A 21373-nucleotide genomic window follows, 5' to 3' on the forward strand; every position below is an offset into this window, starting at 1 on the left:
AGACTTTTCCCAGTTAGTTAGCTGAGGTCATCCTGCTGTGGTCTGCATAACAAAATACAGATAAAATAGAATAAGTACTAATAATAAGGTAACAAACACAAACAGTTACTGATATATAAATAAGGACTGTAATAAAGAATGAGTAGGTGTTAACGGCTGGTTGACATTAGTATTAGCATACTGCCCCCGTGAGGCGATAACGAGAAAAAACATCTGACAAATACTATTATTGTCATGACCTGTTGCATTCTGGATATTTACATTCCAGACCCCTAACAGACTGAATAATGAATTTCGACTTTATGTTACAGTGGTGCTGTGATTAGCACTGTCTCACAGCAAGAAGGTTCCTGGTTCAAACCTCGGCTTTGGCCTTTCTGTGTGGAGTTTGCATGTTCTCCACGTGTCTGTGTGGGTCCTCTCTGGGTAATCCGCCTTCCTCCCAGTCTAAAGACATGAACCTTAATAGGTTAAATGGTGACTCTAAATTGGCCATAGTTGTGAATGTGAGTGTCTCTTGTCCGGGGTGTACCATGCCTCTTGCTCAAAGTCAGCTGGGATAGGCTCCAGCCCCACCTGATGAGGATAAGTGGTTACAGATCATGGATGGATGGACTTTATGTAATGTTATAACTGTTCTTCTGATTTGAATATTTTTCAGTCACCTGCTGTATTTACTCACTCCACTTGGTGTACTCTGGAACGGGTGATAACAAAATATAATACATTAGTCTTCCCCATTCTGCAAAACTTTAATTTTATTTTCACTTTAGCATTCAGTATGTGCAGTATAGTTTATAGTTTATTGTTTCACTTCATTATTATCTTTGCATTTTGTCCAGATGTTTTGATATCTGTCCATTGTACTAGTACAATAAAATATTCAAATGCAATAGGATGTACATGAAATATGACATGTATACAGACATTAACCCACACAAAAGAAATAACATAAATAACATAAATGAAGGAAACAATAAAAATGAACCTCTCAAGTTATCTGGGTCTCTGCAGCCTTATTGCATAAAAACATATGTGATTTGTTACATTTCATATAGTTCCCATATTTTGACAAATTGATATTTTTTCCCTCCTTACCATCCCTTTTGACTTATGGATTTAATATGTTTGATGTCACTATGTATGATGTTATCAGTATATTTGCTCTTAAATTCACTTGTCCTTTGCCCACTGGAAAACTCTGAGGTTACATGGATGATGTTTATGGTATTGTTATATTGGTTAATTTTGTATCTTTTTGTTTGTTGCTAGTTTCTGACTGGTGGCGCATGCTTTGAGTAAGTTCAAGGTGATCGTCAGTCAAACCAGTGTCTGTAGTGGATGATTTAGATTTTTTTAGGATACAACTACATAAAATAAAGATTTCCCTACTTTGTTTTGAAGGCAGGAAAACATATAATGGTAAAATCATTATGTTTTCCTGCCTTCACCATGCCTTCTTTTTTTGTACTGTGAAAAATCATTATAGATGAAAAACAAATGGATTAACTTTGGACACTTAAGCCAAGACCTATTTGAACATAGCACCTCAAATATGTAAAAAAAACAACAACAACAAAACAACAACAACAACAAAAAAACACAAAACACGAGAAGGCTGTTATTATAGCCACTAGATGGCGACATATTTCTTTTACCTGTACACTTCAGGAACATTCATTACCTGACTGGGAGTCATTGTGAGGAGTAATCCAATACACATGTCTTTGGTTTTACTAATAACAACTTGACACAGGTTATTATTTGGTTAGCTTTTTCCTGAAAATCTCTGAAAGACATTTTAATGTATTTAAAAAAAAAACGTTTTTACACCTATAGGCTTAATGTCTGCCAGGCAGGTAGTGATTTTGTGAGACATAACTGTGAAGATCCACCCAAATAAGTTGTCTTGAGTCAAAGGAGGAGTGTCTGGTTTTGGTTTCCCTGACACCAGAGCTGCATATTGCAAAGTCCTATTCTGACATGTGGGTTTGCTTTGAAAGGGGAACTGATGTTTCAGAGCGATGACATTCATGGGACTCATTGTGCTCCTCCTCTTTTAAAATTTTACCAACTACTTCTGAAAATCATTTTGACCTGGACAGTGAGGAGGGCCAGACCACCAGAGAACCGTCAGCACAATGGAGCAAATGACCAGCAGATCAAACAAGAAAAAAGTAGCAGTGGTGGGTGGTGGTTTGGTAAGAAAGAAAATGAAAGTGAATCATTGTTTTATTAGGCAGTTCCCTTTGTTTTAAATGCACATTGACCTTTGTTTTCCAAGGCAACTGTCCTCTTTAAAGTGACAGTTCTGTTGGGTGAAAATCAAATCAATCCTTTGTGTATTTTGCATTCAAACTGCATTTAAAAGTGTGGGATGAATAAAATAAGATTGCAGGAGTGTTTAGGATTGGCTATGCAGCATATATAGTGTTAATATAGTAGAGTTAAGTGCTAATTATTCATGTATGATAGATAAAACATTGTAATTCTGGCAAGATTTTCAATGAACTGTCCTTGTTGTCTTTCATCATTAAGGTTGGGGCACTGAATGCCTGCTTCTTTGCCAAAAGAGGCTTTGATGTGGAAGTGTTTGAAACTCGTGAAGGTAGTATTCAGAGCTCTCCTTATCACCTACTTAAGTAAATAACATTGTCACATCACTCAGCTCTCTAAGGAGTACCAATATACAATAATCCTGAACAGTATACACACACATGAAGGTGAATAGAACCATTGTTCCTTTAAATGAGTAACTCAAAGTTTCACAGAGTGTGTCTGATTTTGGTCAGATATCCGGCAAGCCAAAATTGTGAAGGGGAGAAGCATCAACCTGGCTTTGTCTCACCGAGGCCGGCAAGCACTGAAGCATGTTGGAATGGAGGAGAAGGTGACCAAATCTATTCTCACTACTGTACCTTTTTTGGTAGTATGACAAGAAACATATTGGTAGCATATACTTGTGTAGGTCATCCATTATTCCTGCCTTTGTTAGACTGACTGAAGTGGAGTCAAGTGGGTGGTTCTTTTTATTTTTTGATGTACAGTATCTTTAATAATGAAATATTAAATATGTGTCCAGGCATTGTGGAATCTGTCCACCCTGCTTTCTGTGCTTGCATTTCACGCAAGATGTTTTATTCTGGCTTCTGACGTCAGCAATCTTTTTTGTTGGTTCACATTTTGCTGCACTGACCACGTTATGTACGCCTGAGAACTCTGCATCGGACCCTTTCTTTTACACTTGCATGAGTTTTCAGCCTGACAAAACAAGGCACACTTTACAAGGTGTTTACTGACTGTGTGACCACATGGACAAGCTGAGGTGTCCATGACATGATAGTACTTGAAAACCACAAGAAACCACAGATTCCACTTAAACCACGTAGAAACTAAGACTGAAAACATTGATTCTAACAACGCAGAATATAACACAATACAGAATTATGTATCCTAAATGCTATTTAACATCATTTTTAAAATTTGTACTAATATTTTTTCCTTAGATCATCTCTCAGGGAATCCCCATGCACGCAAGAATGATTCATTCCCAGAATGGGAAACAATCTCCAATCCCTTATGGCAAGAAAGGCCAGGTAAGATAGTCAATGTTGTCAGAGTAACCACAGAGGCTTCCTGTTCCTATTTAAATAAACAATGTCACAGTTCTTTTTGTGAAGTTGTAGTGTCTGTTGAATTACACAGAGTGCACATTGTTCTCCTTTCAGTACATCCTGTCAGTAGACCGAGCCAATCTAAATAAACAGCTGCTAACAGGTAAGGTGTCTTTTTCCACTCAGCTAATGATAATAATAATCCTCTGACATCAATGTATGAAAATGTGTTCAACATAGCACCACAAGTCAGAAAACTGCTATATCTACCCAGACTTTGCTACCATTATCTAACATTAGCTGCCATAAGCAGAGCTGTGTGCAGTGCTTTGCTCAGCGCAGCGAAAGAACGCTGTGGCACAGCACGACCCATTGGTTACAATGGGTTTCAGAGTGCAGTGCTGCTGTTACGGCATTGTGTCTAAAGAGGCCAAAAGGCTGTGGCAGCTTAACCCCATTGTGTATTCATTTTTTACAGTTTTATTACTAATGAATTCAACTTCTCATTTGAAAGAGAAAGAATTAGTTGTTTCTTTTTTTAAAACATACATACTATCGCTTTAAAGGATCACCAGTCCGTTTTTTCAAACAGCATATTATATAGGGAATTAATATATATTATTATATTATATAAAAGCCTTAATCAAGTTTAAAGTCTAATCCCCTGAGTACATTCTTCAATCACAAATCAACTCTCCACAAAGCTCCAAGTTTTGTGTCTTCTCACCAACTGTCTAAATTAGGCTGTTTGCTAAGCGAGCTGAGCCCTAACCCTCTGTAGATACTCCCTGTGTGTTGGCTTTATGTGAGCCTTTTAAGTGCATGAGTACATCAGGGAACGTCTTTTTGGACTAAAAGGATTTTACCCAATATTTGATGAAGTGTCTCAGTGTATGCTTCGAAATAATGTGGTGCAGCATGGGCTTGTGTTTAATTAGATTGCTGCTGAGTGTGTGCTGAAAAAAAAAGTAATGATTATAAGGCAGTTGCTCTTATCTGGCTCAATTCAGACTCCTGGAATGAACATTGAGATAAAGAGATTTCAGAAAGTGTGACATCCAAAAACATTGATTTTCACAAAACCGGACACATTGACTGCTGTGTCGTGTTTTTCATGAGATACATGCTCATCAGCAGGAGGTCATCCCTCTTCAGCGGGGAACATTAATTCTTTGCTGACAGTCTGTGTTACTGCAGTTTATTAGAATTGTGAATGTTTTGTGTGTATTTACATAAGATATTACATTCATATTAAACAGCCAGTGTTATAACATGCCTGCATCTATAATATAAGCTCCTTTTTTGACTCCCACAGCGGCAGAGACATATCCAAACACAAAGTTGAACTTTGACTACAAACTGCAGGACTGGAGTGCTGAAACAGGACTAATGACCTTTGTCAGGTAAATAGTTACTGATTGTGTAACCCTGTACTCACAGCACACACTCTCATAGACACACAAACACATAAGACATGAAGGTTAAACAATGACCTGCTCACTTAGATTCTTTGTTTTAACTATGTTTTTTTCCAAATTGTAACTTTATGGATCTAGATGTAAACACACGTTCTTGTACGTGTTAACTGCCTAAGGTCTGGTCTGATAAGCACGTTACCTTTAAAGCCTCTGCGCGTGACTTTTTAGTAGCTCTGTAATTGGTTGTCCTTGAGGGAAATGTGGTGCACAATTTACAACCCAATTAACACTGAAACACCTCCTGGCCGTTTTTGTTGTGGACATTAGCGTACGCATGCAGTGAATGATTAACACAATAATATACAGCAGCTCGAACTCTGTTTAATTTGATCACAGCGTTTTTAAATTGGATTCAGCCTTATCTAAAATGTGTATGATCCAGTTGTGGGGTCATTGCTATTTATTGACTCATTCTTATGTCCAACATGCATCTTGTTAAACAAGTGGGTCTCTGCACTTTAATTAAAGTTTTACGTAAACATTTTGATTGTGCCTTGAATCCAAAACTCACCCTGGTGTGCACTGAGCACATCCACAACACATCCTTCCATCTACACTGTAGCTGAACTGCGACTGCTCAAATTAACTTTATCCAGCTTCTATAATAAAATGTACTTGGACAGCCTGATGCTGCTATGATAGCCAGATTCCCCCCATACTAACCAGGAAATGTTAAGAGATAGCCATCAGCATGAAATAGATGAACATGGCCTGCTTCCTATCTTGTAGTCTGGTGTATAATCATACTAAATCTAATAACATCTTAATGGAGTCTTAGAATATCTCTGAACGCTATTCTGTATTGTAATCTGATTAGTTTTTTCAGATATGGTATCCTCAGGTAGAGGGCTGTGTGGAATCAGTCTCCCATGGGGTAGGCAAATTACAGATGGGTTGTCACAACACTGTCATCATCAAACCATGTATTGTCAGATATACAACTCGCTAAGTCAATTTACCGATTTATTGGTCACTCTACACAATTAAATTCTTAACAGCATATTGGATAGATTGCTAATGGAATTTTGTAATACTTTATTTTATAACCCATAGCCCTGGACCTATGCACGGTGAGGCACAGCCTCATTAAAGATGTGACCCGAAATGCACGGCTACATTTGGCAATGTCTGTAATGTCAGGGTCAAACACTCTGCAGCAATTTGGATCAGGGTCTAATTGTTCGGAATACTGTTTAAAGCAATCTGGCAACAAACAACGTCATTAGGTTCCTGCAAGGATCATTAGATGAGATGATAGAGTGCTAAGACGAATATGTTCAGATGTACTTAACACTGAGTTTTATAGATGCACACCAGCATTTCCACACGGGTCATTAATGTGTGATGTTTAACTAACAACAGGAACTGTGGCAGGAACCCTTTCTATGTGGTACATCATACTAAAACACACAAATTCAATTGGTACAGATTCCGTTCCGATTTAAAGCCAGTGAAATGCTGTATATTTGGTGACTAGCTTGTAATGCAGCTGTTATGATCTGAACATTATTTGATTCTGAAATTAATCTTAACCGTAACTATTTTTGTATCATTGAGGTCAAATCTTCATTTGAATGAATATCAATTATCTGATACTGATAAAGATACTCCCAAAGCGTAAATGGTAAAAAGGTCAAGTGTGTGAAAGAAAAGCTCAAATATACAGCTCTCAGCCTGCAACATTACACTTTTGTCTGAATCAAACACGAAGCACTTAGCCTGAGGCCTCTTTTTTTTTCAGGCTAAACATCCACAAAGGAACGCTATTTACACACTAAGTGTCGGCCTGGGTGACAGGTGCATAGGCATTTGGACATTGCTTCTGGGAAGCCTGATGAAGGCTGCCTTTGGTCATTATATTATGGAACGTGCAGAATGCTGCTTACTGCTATTTTTATTTTATTTATTTTTGGAATGTCAAGAACCCTCAGGCTAAACACTGTTGAATTAATTAGCATCTAGTAAAGCGAAGTTAATTTGCTTATATACACATGGATGTCAGTATACTGTACACTGAAGTTAATTTGTTATGTTACTGGTGTGTTTCTCAGGTCAGATGGCTTAGAGGAGCAGATCAAGGCAGACCTGATTGTAGGCTGTGATGGAGCTTTCTCTGCCATCCGCAAGCAATTCCTTCGTCGCAGCCGCTTCAACTATAGCCAGACCTACATCCCCCATGGCTACATGGAGCTCACCATGCCACCTATAAATGGAGAGGTCAGTCCTCCTGTGCAGTGCTGCTCTTTTTGTTAAAGGTGGTGAGATGCTTCTTGTGTTAGATTTGCATTTCTAGGCACCATTGTAGGTGTCTCTTTGTTTATTTCGTTTTCATCATCACCCCCAGTTTGCCATGAAGCCTAATTATCTGCACATCTGGCCAAGAAACACATTCATGATGATCGCCCTGCCCAATTTGGTGAGTGTGAATGTTATTTTCCTGTCTCTGGTGTTTTATATCTACACTGTTTGCACAAACTCTAGTTAAAAACTGACCAATAGAAGCAACTGCTAACTGTTACAGAAAAAAAGCATAATCACTTCAGAGAATTTCAGGACATGATTCACCTCTGGGATGTCCTTACAGAGTTAATGAGCCTTGTTTACAGATGCTTCTCAGCCAGTAGAGGCTTACACATCAGAAATCTTAACCTACTTCCACATAGCAGTTGTGTCCTTCTTCTTACCAGTCTGCTCTTGTCAGACACCTCTGTTTTCCGCATGGCTGACTGAGCAGTGAGACCAGGTTAAGACAGCTGACTTCAACACTCAGCCCCTTTGTTTTTTTTCTAGTTCCTTGAGCACCTTATGTCTAAGAAAAACAAAACACTTCCTTTGGTACCATGGTAACAGAGACAGCGCTAAAAGGTCCTCAGGAGGACTTTGTGATGTTGATAGATAGCATCTACTCAGATGGGCACATAATTGCACACTCACAACCTCGTGTGCACTTTCATCCATCACCCGCACTGGGTGGAGTTTATTTTATAATCGTTTGCATTGAGGATGTACGCTCCCATAATGAGTTCAGCATGGAGCATGAAAAGAATGTAACAATGCTACTTTATTTGAGTGCAAGGGTTCATTCTCAACCTTGAGAACATTTGTTATCTGTCTGTGATAAATGATACCAAAAGCAAGCCTTGCTCAGTGGATACATCTGAAAGGTGGAGATGTAAATGAAGTGAACCTTGCATTAAGAATATTTTATCACAGATACTTTATTTGTCTTACACGATGATGTATTATCATAGATTAAGCTATAAATATATTGGATATATACTGAATATACTGGATAGTTGAAATAGAATGGATGAACAACGTGACTCTCCCCTCAGCATCCTAGGAAAAAAAATCACTTCCCAGACCAGTCTGTACACTTAAATGGATTTGAGAGGTAACATCGCTGTGCACTGTTTGTTTTCCAATTTAGGACAAGACATTTACCTGTACCCTCTTCATGCCCTTCGAAGAGTTTGAGAAGATCACCACCGGAAATGAAGTCATCGAGTTTTTCCAGAAATACTTCTCTGATGCCATACCACTAATAGGAGTGTAAGTAACTTTCTCACCTCCACCCAACCTCCTCTCCCTCTCTCTGTCTCCCCCTTTTCTCCCCTCCTGCCTTTATCTCTTCATCCAAGGCATCCTCCAAAACACTATCATTTCCCATCATCCCATTGACTCCAGGACATCCACAGCCATAATCTGTGATGTGTGAAATTACAGACTTACAGTAACATGGCTTTGTGCAGTGGTTTTAATTTGAGGTGAACCATATGTTGTGGGTGACAGAGAGATAGTGAAGGCATAATGGTAACGCTTGAGGCTTCATTCACTCCTCTCTGGGTCGACATGATTTGGATTGCATAGGCCGAAATAAAAATCTGAATTCATGCTTCCAATCCTGTGCTTGGCTGTTTGACTTCATCAGGTCAGACAGAGCATGGCTGTTTCAGCTTACTCAGATGTGACAGATGCTTTTGTAACAAGCAAAAAAAAAAAAAACTACTGTCCAAATGAATAACTCACAATGAGTTATGATTGTTTTATTTCCTTCTGCGTCTCACAGTGATACTCTCAAGAGAGATTATTTCCGATTGCCTGCGCAGGCCATGGTGTCTGTCAAGTGTACCCCATATCACATTGGTGACAAATGCGTCCTTATGGGCGATGCTGCCCATGCAGTGGTTCCTTTCTACGGGCAGGGGATGAACGCTGTAAGTAACACTAAATGGAGGAGGAGAAGAGGCAGAAAACTATTTAATGGGGACTCATTCATCCATTCATGCTTAATAGGGCTTTGAGGACTGCATTGTCTTTGAAGAAGTAATGGAACAGTTCAATGAGGATTTCAGTAAGTATCGGTAAATGAACAAAGATTAAAGGGGACACAGAGAATGACAATGCATGAGAAAAATCTGCCTTTTTTCCTCTATCTGCTCAGGTGCTGTTCTGCCTGAGTACACCAGAGTGCGAGTTCCAGACGACCATGCAATCGCAGACCTGGCCATGTACAACTACGTTGAAGTAATGCATATTTATTCAATATGTCCAATTTAACCCCATACTTATAAATGTGCATGCAGATTTACTCTATTATTCTAGAGGTGGTGACTTGAAATGAAGTGAAGAAATCTTTTACTTAAAGCAAAGTGGAATAACCACAGTATAAGAATACTCCATTACAAGTGGTAAATGGTATTTCTATAATAAATAATCAAATGTGTGTAATGTGAAAGGTGTCATTTATAGAGACAAATCCACGGAGTATTATTAGCAACTTCCAAGTTCCCCTCAGCTCTACAGAGCTTTATAGCTTCTTTAAGCTTTTTGTTTGGTTTACCACTTTGGTTCACACTAACTGCTCTAATCAACATTGTTTTTGGCTGCAAAAGACATTTCTTTTTAGCAAATAAGTAAAAAAAAAAAAAAAACTCACTGTACACAACCCGCCCAGCACCAAACGACAGCAGAGAAATGTAGCAACTAGCTGGTGGCTATAGTGGAAGATTTAGTAGCCAGATGTTTCCCCCAGGAAACCAAAAGGGAACTAAAAGGAGAGGGATTAGTGGACTGATAATATGTTGTGTTTCGTCCAGAAACACTTCACTTACATATGCAATATTTTTGTTTTGTAGATGCGAGCCCATGTCAACTCCAGATGGTTCCTTTTCAGAAAACGTGTTGATAACTTGCTCCACTTCCTCATGCCAAAGACAATAATTCCACTTTACACAATGGTAAGTGTCCTAATGAACAAAATCAATAAAATTACAGTCACATTGCTGTATATGAAATCTGTTATTTGTTGCCTTTCACTGTCTTCAGGTCACTTTCACCAGGACGCGGTACCATGAGTGTGTGGAGCGCTGGCAATGGCAAAACAAAGTAAGACATTTTGAGAAAATGAGTCCTCTATTTCAACTCTTTCATTTCATCTTCCCTGCCTACAATTTGCTTTTTGTGGGGATATTTCAAACCTTTAAACATTTTAACACTGTAATTCTCTTTTGAAGTATTATCAGCACCTAGCACTGGGTAAATACTTTTAGAAACCCTTTTAGAAACATCTGAATTATTCTACCACCAACACGGAACTTTGCTGCATAAAGAAGTAGTTCTGCTTTCTCAAGTTTGCCTGTAAATGAGCTGGTTAGTCCTTGGCACTGGGTTGAACCTTTAGATGTGACCTGTACTGATGGCTTCTGTGCTAATGGTCCACACACAAGGACAGCAGGGATTTCACAGCCTCCTCTGTAAATTGATTATATCTGCAGTGATGTCTGGGCAAAGGGCAAAATGACCTCTATCTGAGGGTGAAATCTGTATGAAGCAGCAAATACAGTAGTAGAACTTAATTGTTAACAAAATAATAACACAGTGTGGTACTGACATGGACAACAGGTCTGCTGTCTGATATTTGGGATTGAACTACTTAAGTCTGATTTTTATCCAGGCGATTGCTGTCACCCCTTTTTTTGACCAGGCTGAAATTTTCTACAGACATTCATGTTCCCCAGAGGTTGAATCCTACTGACTTTGGTGATCCCCTGTAATTGTTTTCTACTAGCACCATGTCCAATGCACTGCATTTTAATTTATCAAATTATATTCCCTTTGTAACTGTGTTAGTATGCTTATATTAGGGTGTAGTTCAAAGCACCACTGTGCCAGCCTCTCAAGGCTGCTACCGTGACTGTAGACATTCAGTCTTTCCGAATGCTGGTGCTATAAGGATATAAATTCTTTGCTGAGAAAACCTTGTGATCAAATTGTTTATTCTACCATGCCATATATGGGGGTTACACAGGGTCAAGCATAGGTCTTGAAGTCACTATAGGGATAGTATTAAATCTTAGATGGTTATGGGGACACTGACTTCTTGAGGTACAAAGCAACTGTATGTTTGTGTTTAGGAAAGCAGGTGCCATTCTGACCATTGCTATGGTAACAGAGGTCAGAGGATAGGGGTGTCTCACTCAGACACAACAGACAGATAAATAACGTAGAAGCATCTACAGAGTCAGATAACAATGTTGGACCACTAAGGTTATTATATTTTCTTGTTTGTAGACTAATGACCAATTGGCAATGCCTTATACTGTAGATGTAGCAAGAGCTGTTGTGAAGCTCAGAGTGTGCTCAGAGGCCCTGGTCGTTATCTAACAACTATGGCCCCGTTTTATTTAAAAAAGTGTTATTCAAGACATAAAGTAAATATGATATATGATACACGATAGGGTATTTTCTTTGCATTTGTGATGTGCTTTTGAGTTACTAATGTTTCTCAAAATGGAATTCATTTACCCAGTCTGATACGAAGGTGTTTTCAAATGTACTTTTCACAGGTCATAAACTATGGCCTGCTGGTCAGTGCTACAGGATTGGTTTTGGGAGGATCCTTCCTGCTCATTAAAAATCCTCCTGATATCAACAAGCTCATCATCCCTGCTGAGAAAATGTGGAATAGGCTCATGGCCCTGAGGACCCCATGAGCACTGGTACTGTCTCTGATCTGGCTAATGCAAAGATTGGAGCACCAACCACTAAAAATGAACTCAAATTTGAGTGATTTGATTGAATCATTCAACGAAAGGCAAATTAATTTATGATTCTAAACATTGTCTTAATGTATACCACTCATAATGACTGATAATATTTTAGTGTTTTACTGATAATGGTGTGACTGCAGGAGTGCAACAGTGGATTTTATCAGTCTTTAGATTTGAGGCTTTTTATGCCATCATTATTTTTAATGTGAAAACAAAAATGCCAGTATTAAACTCTCAGGCAGGGGCTGGGGTACATGCTGTTTAAGTTTACACTTTTACATGAATTGCAAATAAATGTTCCCTCAGGTCATAGTTACTGTTTTTATTTTGCCTTAAGGATTTGTACTTTGTGCAAAATGAGGAACATTTTGGGACCATATCAAATCTGGATCAACAAATTCTTAAACCTGACATTTTTTGGCCACTTGGGGGCAGCAGAAACAAGTTGGCAAAACAATACTGACATATTGTCACCTTCACTGATACCACTTAAATCAGTCCTTTAATCATGAAGCTGCCAGTAGGCAGTGGAAACAGTTAGCATGGCTTTCAAAAGTTAAAAGACATATCCAGGTAGCAGAACGTTAACTAATTAACACATTATATCTCATTTGTTTACTCTGTCTATAAAACTGGAGAGTAAAAAGACAAGTTTTCTCTTTTTCTCTTGGAAATTTGCTGCCCTTGAACTGAGATGCACCTGATTTAGCTATATACTGTTATATGTGCATTTCTTCCCCAGGCCAGCTGTTTCTTTTATCTTGAGCAAAGCTAACCAGCTGCTAGATATAGCTTCATATATATCAAACAGATATGAGAGTGTTCTCATCTTCTCATCTGTTTCTTAGAAAGAAAGCAAACAAGCGCATTTTCCATAATGTCTGTATCGGTCTGTAATAGTAATAGTAATAATATATTCAGTATATAAACAAAGACCATTCACTCAGTCACTCAATCGTCGATGAAAAAGGGTTTTATCAGCTATGGAAATCCATTAATCAAGTCTATTCATAGCTGACAGCTCAGGGGGTTATGAAAGGAGTGTCTCACTGGAGCATTCTGAAGTCCCAGTCTCATCTCCTCTTATTTAATTACACTGTAGTCTTCATACATATAATTCCAAATGCCATGTCACAGTGACTGCTCTTGTCACACTGCAGGTTTAGATGGAAATGAGATAAAGTACACAAATTAGGTAGCTCAAAATAGGATCTCTTTATTGAATGCATACACAATAATGTCAGTTTGTGTGTTATGGTTTATGACTAAGGAGCTAAGGCTTATTTTCCATTTTACACATAGTAGTTGGGTACCAACCAAAAACATCTGCTATCACATGTTGATCCGTGGCGTCTAAATACTCGACACAGTTCTGCAGTTGACAAAAAGGTGTGGTTGTTTTTCCAAGAGAAACATATTACTAGCTGTTAACTACATCATTATGTACTTGTATCACCACAGCTGCTGTGAGAGGACGATGTTACACTTTCTACCTGCTTAAACAAAACACTGTCAGGAAATACATTTAGTTGAGATCTTGGGCTGACAGTTGGGTATTTACAATTAGTCGCAAGAAGTCTGTAACTGCTTGTGGATGTAAAAATGTCCTGGGAGGTCAGACAGAATTATTTTGGCTTGGATTGCATGTTAGGTCCTAAGGCATACTGAGTGATGCGTTGAGAAGTCCAGTCCTTGTGGATCACAATGGCCTCACTTGAATGACATTAACCTCTGTGGAATCTCCAGTCTTGGAAGTCACATCCAGGTGGTGGAAGTCATCGCTGGTGATGATGAAGACGATCGATGAGGAGCTGAAAGTCACCCTCTTCTTGGGCCGGTCTCTGGCACTGCACGCCCTAGACATGACGATCGGTCGGATGGGACGTTCAACTGGAGCAAGGGGCCGCTCTTTTAGGCTTTGAGGCCAAGAGAGCCGTGAACAGAGCAGCTGCAGCAAACAGCGCCGGAACTGTGAGAGGATGGACGCAAAGGGAGGAATTTAAATGATGGTGTTTAACACAGGGATGAAATGGCAGCAATTCCTAACATATATATGTGTGTGAAACACACAATATATCTTTAGTCTCCAAGGCTGGTAGCAAACTAAAACTAATGTAACTGACAATTTTACTCCTACACACACAATACATGCATACTTACATATACATATTAATGCTCGGAAAACACTTCCACTAATAGACTATTCTGTGTACAAATTTATATACAGTTTCTTTTATAACTAAAAAATACTCTGACACTGTTTTTTCTACTTAAAAAAACTAACTGGAGCACAAGAGGAGAGGAAAGCATTGCCTCTGACGAGATGCTATTGATTTGCCCTATTTGTTGAGTTCAGGGAACAAAAATCGACTGAACACACAGTGAGTGGCCAATCAGACCTCTCCCACCAAACATTGAATATATAGAATGATGATTAAACCTTTGAAACCCTCACCAGCTACAGAGAGCAAGAACGTGCTCATGGTTTACTTATGTTCCAATTTTTGTAGTAGATGAAGTTGACCCAGAATTGAAACAAAAAGTTCTTAACTTCACTTTTCAAAACTAATATTTACAGGAATGCAGAACTACAAACCTTTCTGCTCATAAACACGTAGATGAGGGGATTGTAGGCTGTACTGGACTTTGCAAAGAATGAGGGGATGATGGCTACTGTGGGAGACACCATGTTCTTCCTGCCAAAGGCCTCCATCATGGACACTACAGCATAGGGCGTCCAACACAACAGGAAACAGGTGATCATGAGGAAAAACATAACGGCGACCTTCTTCTCGTACCGCAAGATCTTGATGATTTGAACTGTCTGGAGGTCCTGGATGGAGCGCAGCTGCAAGAAACAGGAGAAAGTAAGATTCTAGACTAGACAGACTTGTGTCTGTTAAGTCTTGTGACCACATCACCACACCAATCTGATGCAATGATTCTGCTAGTGTCTGCAGAGATTTTGAACTCATTCTAAAATAACCATTTAGCGTTGGTCAGAAATGACTTAAATCACTGGTTCCCAACCTTTTTGGTTTGTGACTAGCCACTTCATGCCTCTTTGTAACATCTTCTCACTGTGGATGTCTATGAGCAGGAAGCACTGTACACAAAAACTAATGAACTAAACAAATTCCTCCTTTCTTAATATTTTTTTTGAGTCCTGATGAACCAAACAACCTAAACTTGGGAAATTGGGACTGTAGTTCGGAACCAAACAACCTATAAAGGTGGTAGTAGGGGAGAACAACCACACAGCTGTACAAGAAATAGGAAAGTAGGAAACAAGTACTTTATGGAAAGAAAATTTACATATTTCTCATTTGCACATTATCTAATGGAAATCTAAGAGAATCTATGTCCTCTCTTTGTTGTTATTTATTATTTATGACATGATTATTTATGATTCTGCAGCCCTGATATCCTCAGGTACCAACCAATGACAGGTACCAACCAATGAATGACAGGTAGGTCATTCCATAGTCTTGGAGGCCTGACTGCAAAGGCTCTGTCACCTGTCACAGGACCGTGGAACAACCAGCAATGACACATCTGAACAAGAAAGGACATAGAACACTAGAAGATCTACTAAATAACTTGGGGCAAGCTTAGATAGATCTGGGTATCATCTGTGTAAAAATGGAAATGTTATGTTTATGAATATGACAGTGGAAGCGTGTAAATTAAAAATAGAACTGGACCTAGAACTGAGCCCTGGGGCACCCCACAATGGCGTCAGCAATTTCAATGCAGAAATCTTATTATTTATTTGTATGATGTATACTTTATTTTTTTTCAAAGCTACATGGGATTGTTTTAACTCATTTATGAAAGCAGCTTTAGCAAAATCTGAGAGATGTCTGGTATTAAAAACATTTATATTGAAGATCATACAACTGCTTTCAAAGTACTGACTATTATATATTTATAGTGTTTTTTTCCATAGCCCCTGGAAATAACACTGTAATACCTCAATAAAAGACTCAGTGAATGACACTAAAGATTAGATTATACCATTCAGCAAAAGTGTGAATGGTATAATGAGATGATAGAGCAAACAGCAATTTTCTAGACTCCCTCAGGACAGGGACTCTACAGAAGCTGATTGAATCACTGCACATTGCAAACGTCTATTTTTATTCATGAATTCACAAGGTCTGTTTTTAATTTATGTTCTACATTTAAGATTTTCACATGTCTATAGTGAGATTTTCTGGCTTTCTCAAAGCAGGCGAACTGCTTTTATATTGCGCCAAAATACTCTGTGGGATTCAGAGTACTTCTCTTTGAAGATCTCCTAAGTATCTCCCAAAACACTGGAACATGTAATAAGTCCTCTCAGGTCTCCGATGTGTTCAGGGAGTTTTGCTGTGCTCGAGCTTGTGGCTCTGAGGAAGAAGCAGCTTGCATGTCCTACAAGGTTGTGAATACTTAATGAAGGAAAGATAGCAGCTGCACCAAATTGTAAAGCTCATAGACATTTGTGTCATATGATTAGAACTGCACAGTGATTTTTGCTTACATACTATCCTGTTCAAACACTTTAGGGGCCATCTGCTCCATGGTACAAACAGGTCAAGATGACACAGGCTCAAACAGATGAGAGAATCTCACAGCTCCCCAATTCCTGTGACACATACTTTCTCCAGTAGTTCTGCAGGAATCATCACTGTGAATTCTTAACTCTCATCTTGACAGCCTGCTCACGACATACAGCATATTACCAGACTATCTTCTGTGACCTGAGACATTAGTGACACTTAAGGCTGCACTTTTAAGGCTCAGTACAGGCACAAGGAACAATAAGCTTTCCAAATGATTTTCACTGTACTGCCCCGAAGGCAGAGAAGCATCTTATGATAATGGAGCCCATAATGAAAGAGGAGTGCACTTGGCCAGTGAGAGTCATTAAAATGAAAAGCCAGAAGAGTCTGGAAAGTCTGTATCTGTCCAGACTTTAGCCCAAAGTAATGTCCGGAATATATATTTGGCATACATCTTATTCTTTATTTCACATCTCTAATTAGAAAAGGACCGATTTTCAGAAGAAAATGTACGTATGGTCACGGCTGAAATTCAATAATAACATTTGAAACCCTGGATCACTGAATCAGATGACTGATGATTTAGTTGTTAAGTACTAGTTAAAATACAGATACTGAAACAGATGAAATGGCATACAGTGCTATAAGAAGTTTTCAGTTTCAACGTAAGCAATTAAGGAAGTTAAGGTGTCAACTGAGTGACACTGAACTCTAAGTGCTAAAAGGAGTTGAATGTCAGATGCAGTGTAGCTGACCAGGTAATTGACCTGGAAGTCAGTTGTAATAAATTAACGACCGTTCATGTGTGAAAGACAATGGCAACTGCCTCTCAAAGGTGTCTCTGAATTAATGAAGTTCAAAGAAGTTGAAGTGTCAATGTAAATGCAAGGTGAGTGATGTTGAAGTCTAAGCACACACGGTATAAGACAAGTTTTTGAGGTATGTTGTTGTTTGAAGTGTCACTCAAACTGTACACGGTTAAATTAGCTGAACTGATGTTTGAAGATTAAAAGATGGAGGTGGTTGAACTGTCAGTAGAAGAGTGAAATGAAAGCAGATTAAATGTTCGTTGACATGTACATAAGGGGTAAAAGTAGCAGACATTTGGGTGGAAATGGAGATACTGAAGACAGTTAAAGTGTGTCCATTGTAAGCAGATGAAATTTTAACAAATTGCAGGAGCTTACAGAGGTACATTTCACTATGACTGAACCTGTGAACACTGAGATATAATAGAAAATAATAATGATTACTTGTTTTTTTTTAGTGAGGGAGAGTTGTAAATTTCTACAGTCATCCGTTTTGAAGAATATACGGCGATGTTGGTAGTCCTACTTTTTCCACCTCCCAGCTAATCTAAAAATCATGGCAGCTTTAATTGACAGGTACCTGCCATGATGTTAATTATGCATAACTTACTATACATACTAACTGTTTATTTCTGCTGTGAAGTTGGACATTTTAACATGGGGACTTATAGAGACTGACTAGTTTTGTAGCCAGCCTCAAGTGGACATTTGAGGAACTACAGTTTTTGGCACTTCTGCATTGGCAACCACAGAGGTTGCCCCTTGGTCTTAATGTGCTAACGCGCAACTAAAGCACATCTGCATGACTTACCATTTGCACTGTATAGAGGATGTTTCCGTAGCAGTAGATCATGATTCCCACTGGCACAAAGAAACAGGCCAGGAGGAAGAAGAGGATGAATGAGGCATCATTTGGGTCCTTAGATGCCCAGTCCAGAGAACAGCCCAGTTGGTGGATTTCCAGCGTGTAGCGGTTCCACCCCAGCAGAGGAGCCCCCGTCCAAGCCAGAGAGTACAACCAGATGTGGCCGATGGCACGCCACGCCCAGGGGAAGTCCACCACCTGCGCATGGACCACCCGGATATAGCGCTCATAGGCCAGAGCAGCCAAAGTCATGATGGAAACGATTCCTAGCAGTGGAGGGAGACAGACACTTAACTGCTGGATCTGGGTCAGTGGCTACTCGGCGTCTCTTTGGACTGGACAAGTATTAACACAATTCTGAATATTTTGCACCTGAAAAATCACATTCAAGCATTTTGTTGTGAATCCTTGACAACTCACAGAAAGACTCTCCCACGCACACACCTCTCAGAAATGCATCTGTATTTACAGCCTGCTTTTTCCACACAAAGTGAAGAGCTACTAACGGTATACTGGTCACATATTCAGATATTTCTAGCTTATGTTCATCTTGTGCATCATTTTATCTACATATTTACTGTATATGACACGTGAGTCAAAGAGCACATGTGCAAGCCAGAGTCAGTTTTTCTGTATCTTTTTGTCAATCCATCTATCCAATTACATCCTCCAATACCCTCTTTATCTCTGTCTGCAATTCACTAATCTCTCAATTAATGGGAGCAGCACATGAAAAGCCTCACTGAACAGACACATAAATTACAAACAAACTATACAATGACTAGTTTTAGGCTGTGCACTCAGCTTGAGCCGACGCCACCCAGCTAGTGTTTCAGTAGGACAAACATGCAGTGACAGAACTACCATGGCTGATTGCTGCAGCCTTTGTGGTCCATGTGTGTGTCGGGCACACAGACACCACCCTCTCCTGAGTATACATATGATGACAATGTTCATGTGCAGAGGACACAGATAGAGCTATGGCATTTATTTTTGGACATTTCAATTTTTATATTCCAACCTGTATCAGCAGAGAGGCAGATATTGTTCCCATCCTATTCACCGCAGGTAATGAGAGCCAGGCTCTTCAGATTTGTGATCATGCCATAGTTAACTGCATGACCTTGGGGTTCTATGTGGAAAAATGTCACCCAATATATTTTCAGCTGCTGCGCTCTACTGTGAGTGACTATAGGGAAAGGGGGGCAGGTGAGTTCTCAGGATGTGGCTGTAATTGAAATCTCCATTATCTGCCAGGCTCCTGTCCTGCCCATGTGAGCGTGCGCCAAAGTAGCAGGACACCACATCCTTTCTGCTCAATGTCATTCCAGCGACGAAAGAAGACAACGGAACTAAATGTAAACACCAACTTTGCACCGTTTTCACGTGAAATCCCCACCATGTGACATGTTTGCAATGCAGATCAACCACAGTAAGCGTGGCTGATAATTTGCTGATAAAAGAGGGTTTGTTACTGAGCTTGTTATCATACATCCATCCTCCTGAGCTATAATTCTGAGACGAGTGGGACCTGGAGAATGACCCTGTGGGTCCACTCACACTTCACACTTCACTGGTGGACACAGTTATTAACGGGCAGTCACGTTACAGTAAAACAGGAGCTGTAGGCGCGCCGGTGGAGAGAAAAACATTCCTCTGTGTGCAGATATAACCTGCAGAATATGCTCAATTTGCATAGAAAAAACACACACACACACTGTCTGATAAATACAGGAGACAATTGTATATAATTATAAAGGATTCAAGGTCGTCATTTGCAGCTCACAGTGGGAGGAGATAGTAAACTGTTTTTAATCCAGTCTGTATTTTACAATGTGCAAATTAAATGAGGAAATGTGCCAGAGGAAATATATTCATAGCTTTTACCAATATTTAAACGCATTTCTATGTGGATTATCCTTCCTTCATGCTGGAAACTCATCTCTGCTTTCTGCATATTTACATACTACTCATATTGTGATTTATGTCAGAGTATGATGAATGTTTGCTCAATAGTGATACACGAATAATTAAGGGTCAATTGGAGAAAACATACATTCGTCTTATTCCAACTATTTCATTTCACATTTTATGTATAATGTAAAACATATGCCAGTACAAACAAATATTATTTCCCTTATTTTATTTCTCACCAAATAAGCTGTTGCAGAAGCCGTCCCAGATGCATGCCGCCTGGCTCCAAGTCCACCCGCCTTTGACGCACGAAGCAAACGTAAAGTTTACACCGAAGACCGACACCAGAAAATCACTCAAACTTATGTTGACCAGTAACAGATTAGTGGGCGTCCGCAGCCTCTTGAATTTACAGTAGAGTACGATGACAACAACGTTGTTACAAAAGCCGAATACTCCAATAGTGCCGATGGTAAAAGCGAGAAGTTTGTAGGTGCCCACTGTGAAAACATATTGTTCTGTACTTCTCTCGGCGCTGGTTTCGTTGGCAGGATTCATTGCGTGTTTAAAAACTTGGTTTCCAGCATTGTGCTGCCGCGCGGTGTGACAGCGTGCGCGTCCTTCACGCGAGACACTCGTCTCTCCTCCACGCGCTCCCCGCGCCGCTAATTCAAACCGAGCCCAGACCGCTGTTTGCTGAAAGTGGGTCAATGTGACGCCGTCAAGCCACACGGGTCATAGACGGTACACTTCCGCTTGTGCTTTCAAAGTAAAATAATTTTTCACATAATACGGAGTCTATGGCATTTAAAACTACGTTTGCAAAATACATAAAGGGAGCGTTTAAGAAGAAAAAGAGCCCTCCGATATATATAAAAATGATTCATCTACAGATAATTCAGTATTTTACTTGTATTTGATGTAAATATTTCACACTTTTATTTTTTCTCCACATAATCTCCCGTGTTATTGTGACTAACTGTGGGTACATTGATGTATCCTTATATTCGCTCATCAAAACAGTCATGTGTTGTAATTAAATCATTTATTCATATTTTTAAACCGAGGCTGCGTATATTTGACCCTTTTCATAC

The 21373-nt window shown here is 39.4% G+C and overlaps 2 protein-coding genes across 2 annotated transcripts; one reads left to right on the top strand and one right to left on the bottom strand.

Annotated features, from left to right (window-relative positions):
• The first annotated feature begins 1972 nt into the window (after nt 1-1972).
• Nucleotides 1973-12456, top strand: kmo (kynurenine 3-monooxygenase). The gene is made up of 15 exons (XM_010734589.3): nt 1973-2201; nt 2539-2608; nt 2793-2890; nt 3507-3596; nt 3729-3777; nt 4930-5017; nt 7144-7309; nt 7437-7508; nt 8523-8644; nt 9162-9309; nt 9389-9446; nt 9537-9619; nt 10231-10332; nt 10421-10480; nt 11941-12456. The coding sequence occupies exons 1-15, from the start codon at nt 2142-2144 to the stop codon at nt 12085-12087; spliced, it is 1413 nt and encodes a 470-aa protein (XP_010732891.2). The 5' UTR covers nt 1973-2141; the 3' UTR covers nt 12088-12456.
• An 865-nt stretch (nt 12457-13321) lies between these two features.
• On the bottom strand, nt 13322-20999 carry opn3 (opsin 3). Its single transcript, XM_010734592.3, has 4 exons — nt 20519-20999; nt 18312-18631; nt 14741-14992; nt 13322-14113 (listed from the first exon to the last, which is right to left on the bottom strand). Exons 1-4 carry the CDS (start codon nt 20835-20837, stop codon nt 13844-13846), a joined length of 1161 nt encoding a protein of 386 aa, XP_010732894.1. The 5' UTR covers nt 20838-20999; the 3' UTR covers nt 13322-13843.
• Nucleotides 21000-21373: the final 374 nt, after the last annotated feature.

Source organism: Larimichthys crocea, chromosome III, assembly GCF_000972845.2.
Source record: "Larimichthys crocea isolate SSNF chromosome III, L_crocea_2.0, whole genome shotgun sequence".
Classification (NCBI taxonomy): Eukaryota; Metazoa; Chordata; class Actinopteri; family Sciaenidae; genus Larimichthys; species Larimichthys crocea.

Bases quoted from the DNA above. Each gene is read 5' to 3' on its own strand.
- kmo (XM_010734589.3), top strand. From the start codon at position 2,142: ATGGAGCAAATGACCAGCAGATCAAACAAGAAAAAAGTAGCAGTGGTG. The intron at 9,310-9,388 runs GTAAGTAACACT...CATGCTTAATAG, and splicing joins ACGGGCAGGGGATGAACGCT to GGCTTTGAGGACTGCATTGT. The intron at 10,333-10,420 runs GTAAGTGTCCTA...CACTGTCTTCAG, and splicing joins TAATTCCACTTTACACAATG to GTCACTTTCACCAGGACGCG.
- opn3 (XM_010734592.3), bottom strand. From the start codon at position 20,837: ATGAATCCTGCCAACGAAACCAGCGCCGAGAGAAGTACAGAACAATAT. The intron at 18,632-20,518 runs GTGAGAAATAAA...CTCCACTGCTAG, and splicing joins CTTCTGCAACAGCTTATTTG to GAATCGTTTCCATCATGACT. The intron at 14,114-14,740 runs GTTTGTAGTTCT...ATCCTCTCACAG, and splicing joins ACGTGTTTATGAGCAGAAAG to TTCCGGCGCTGTTTGCTGCA.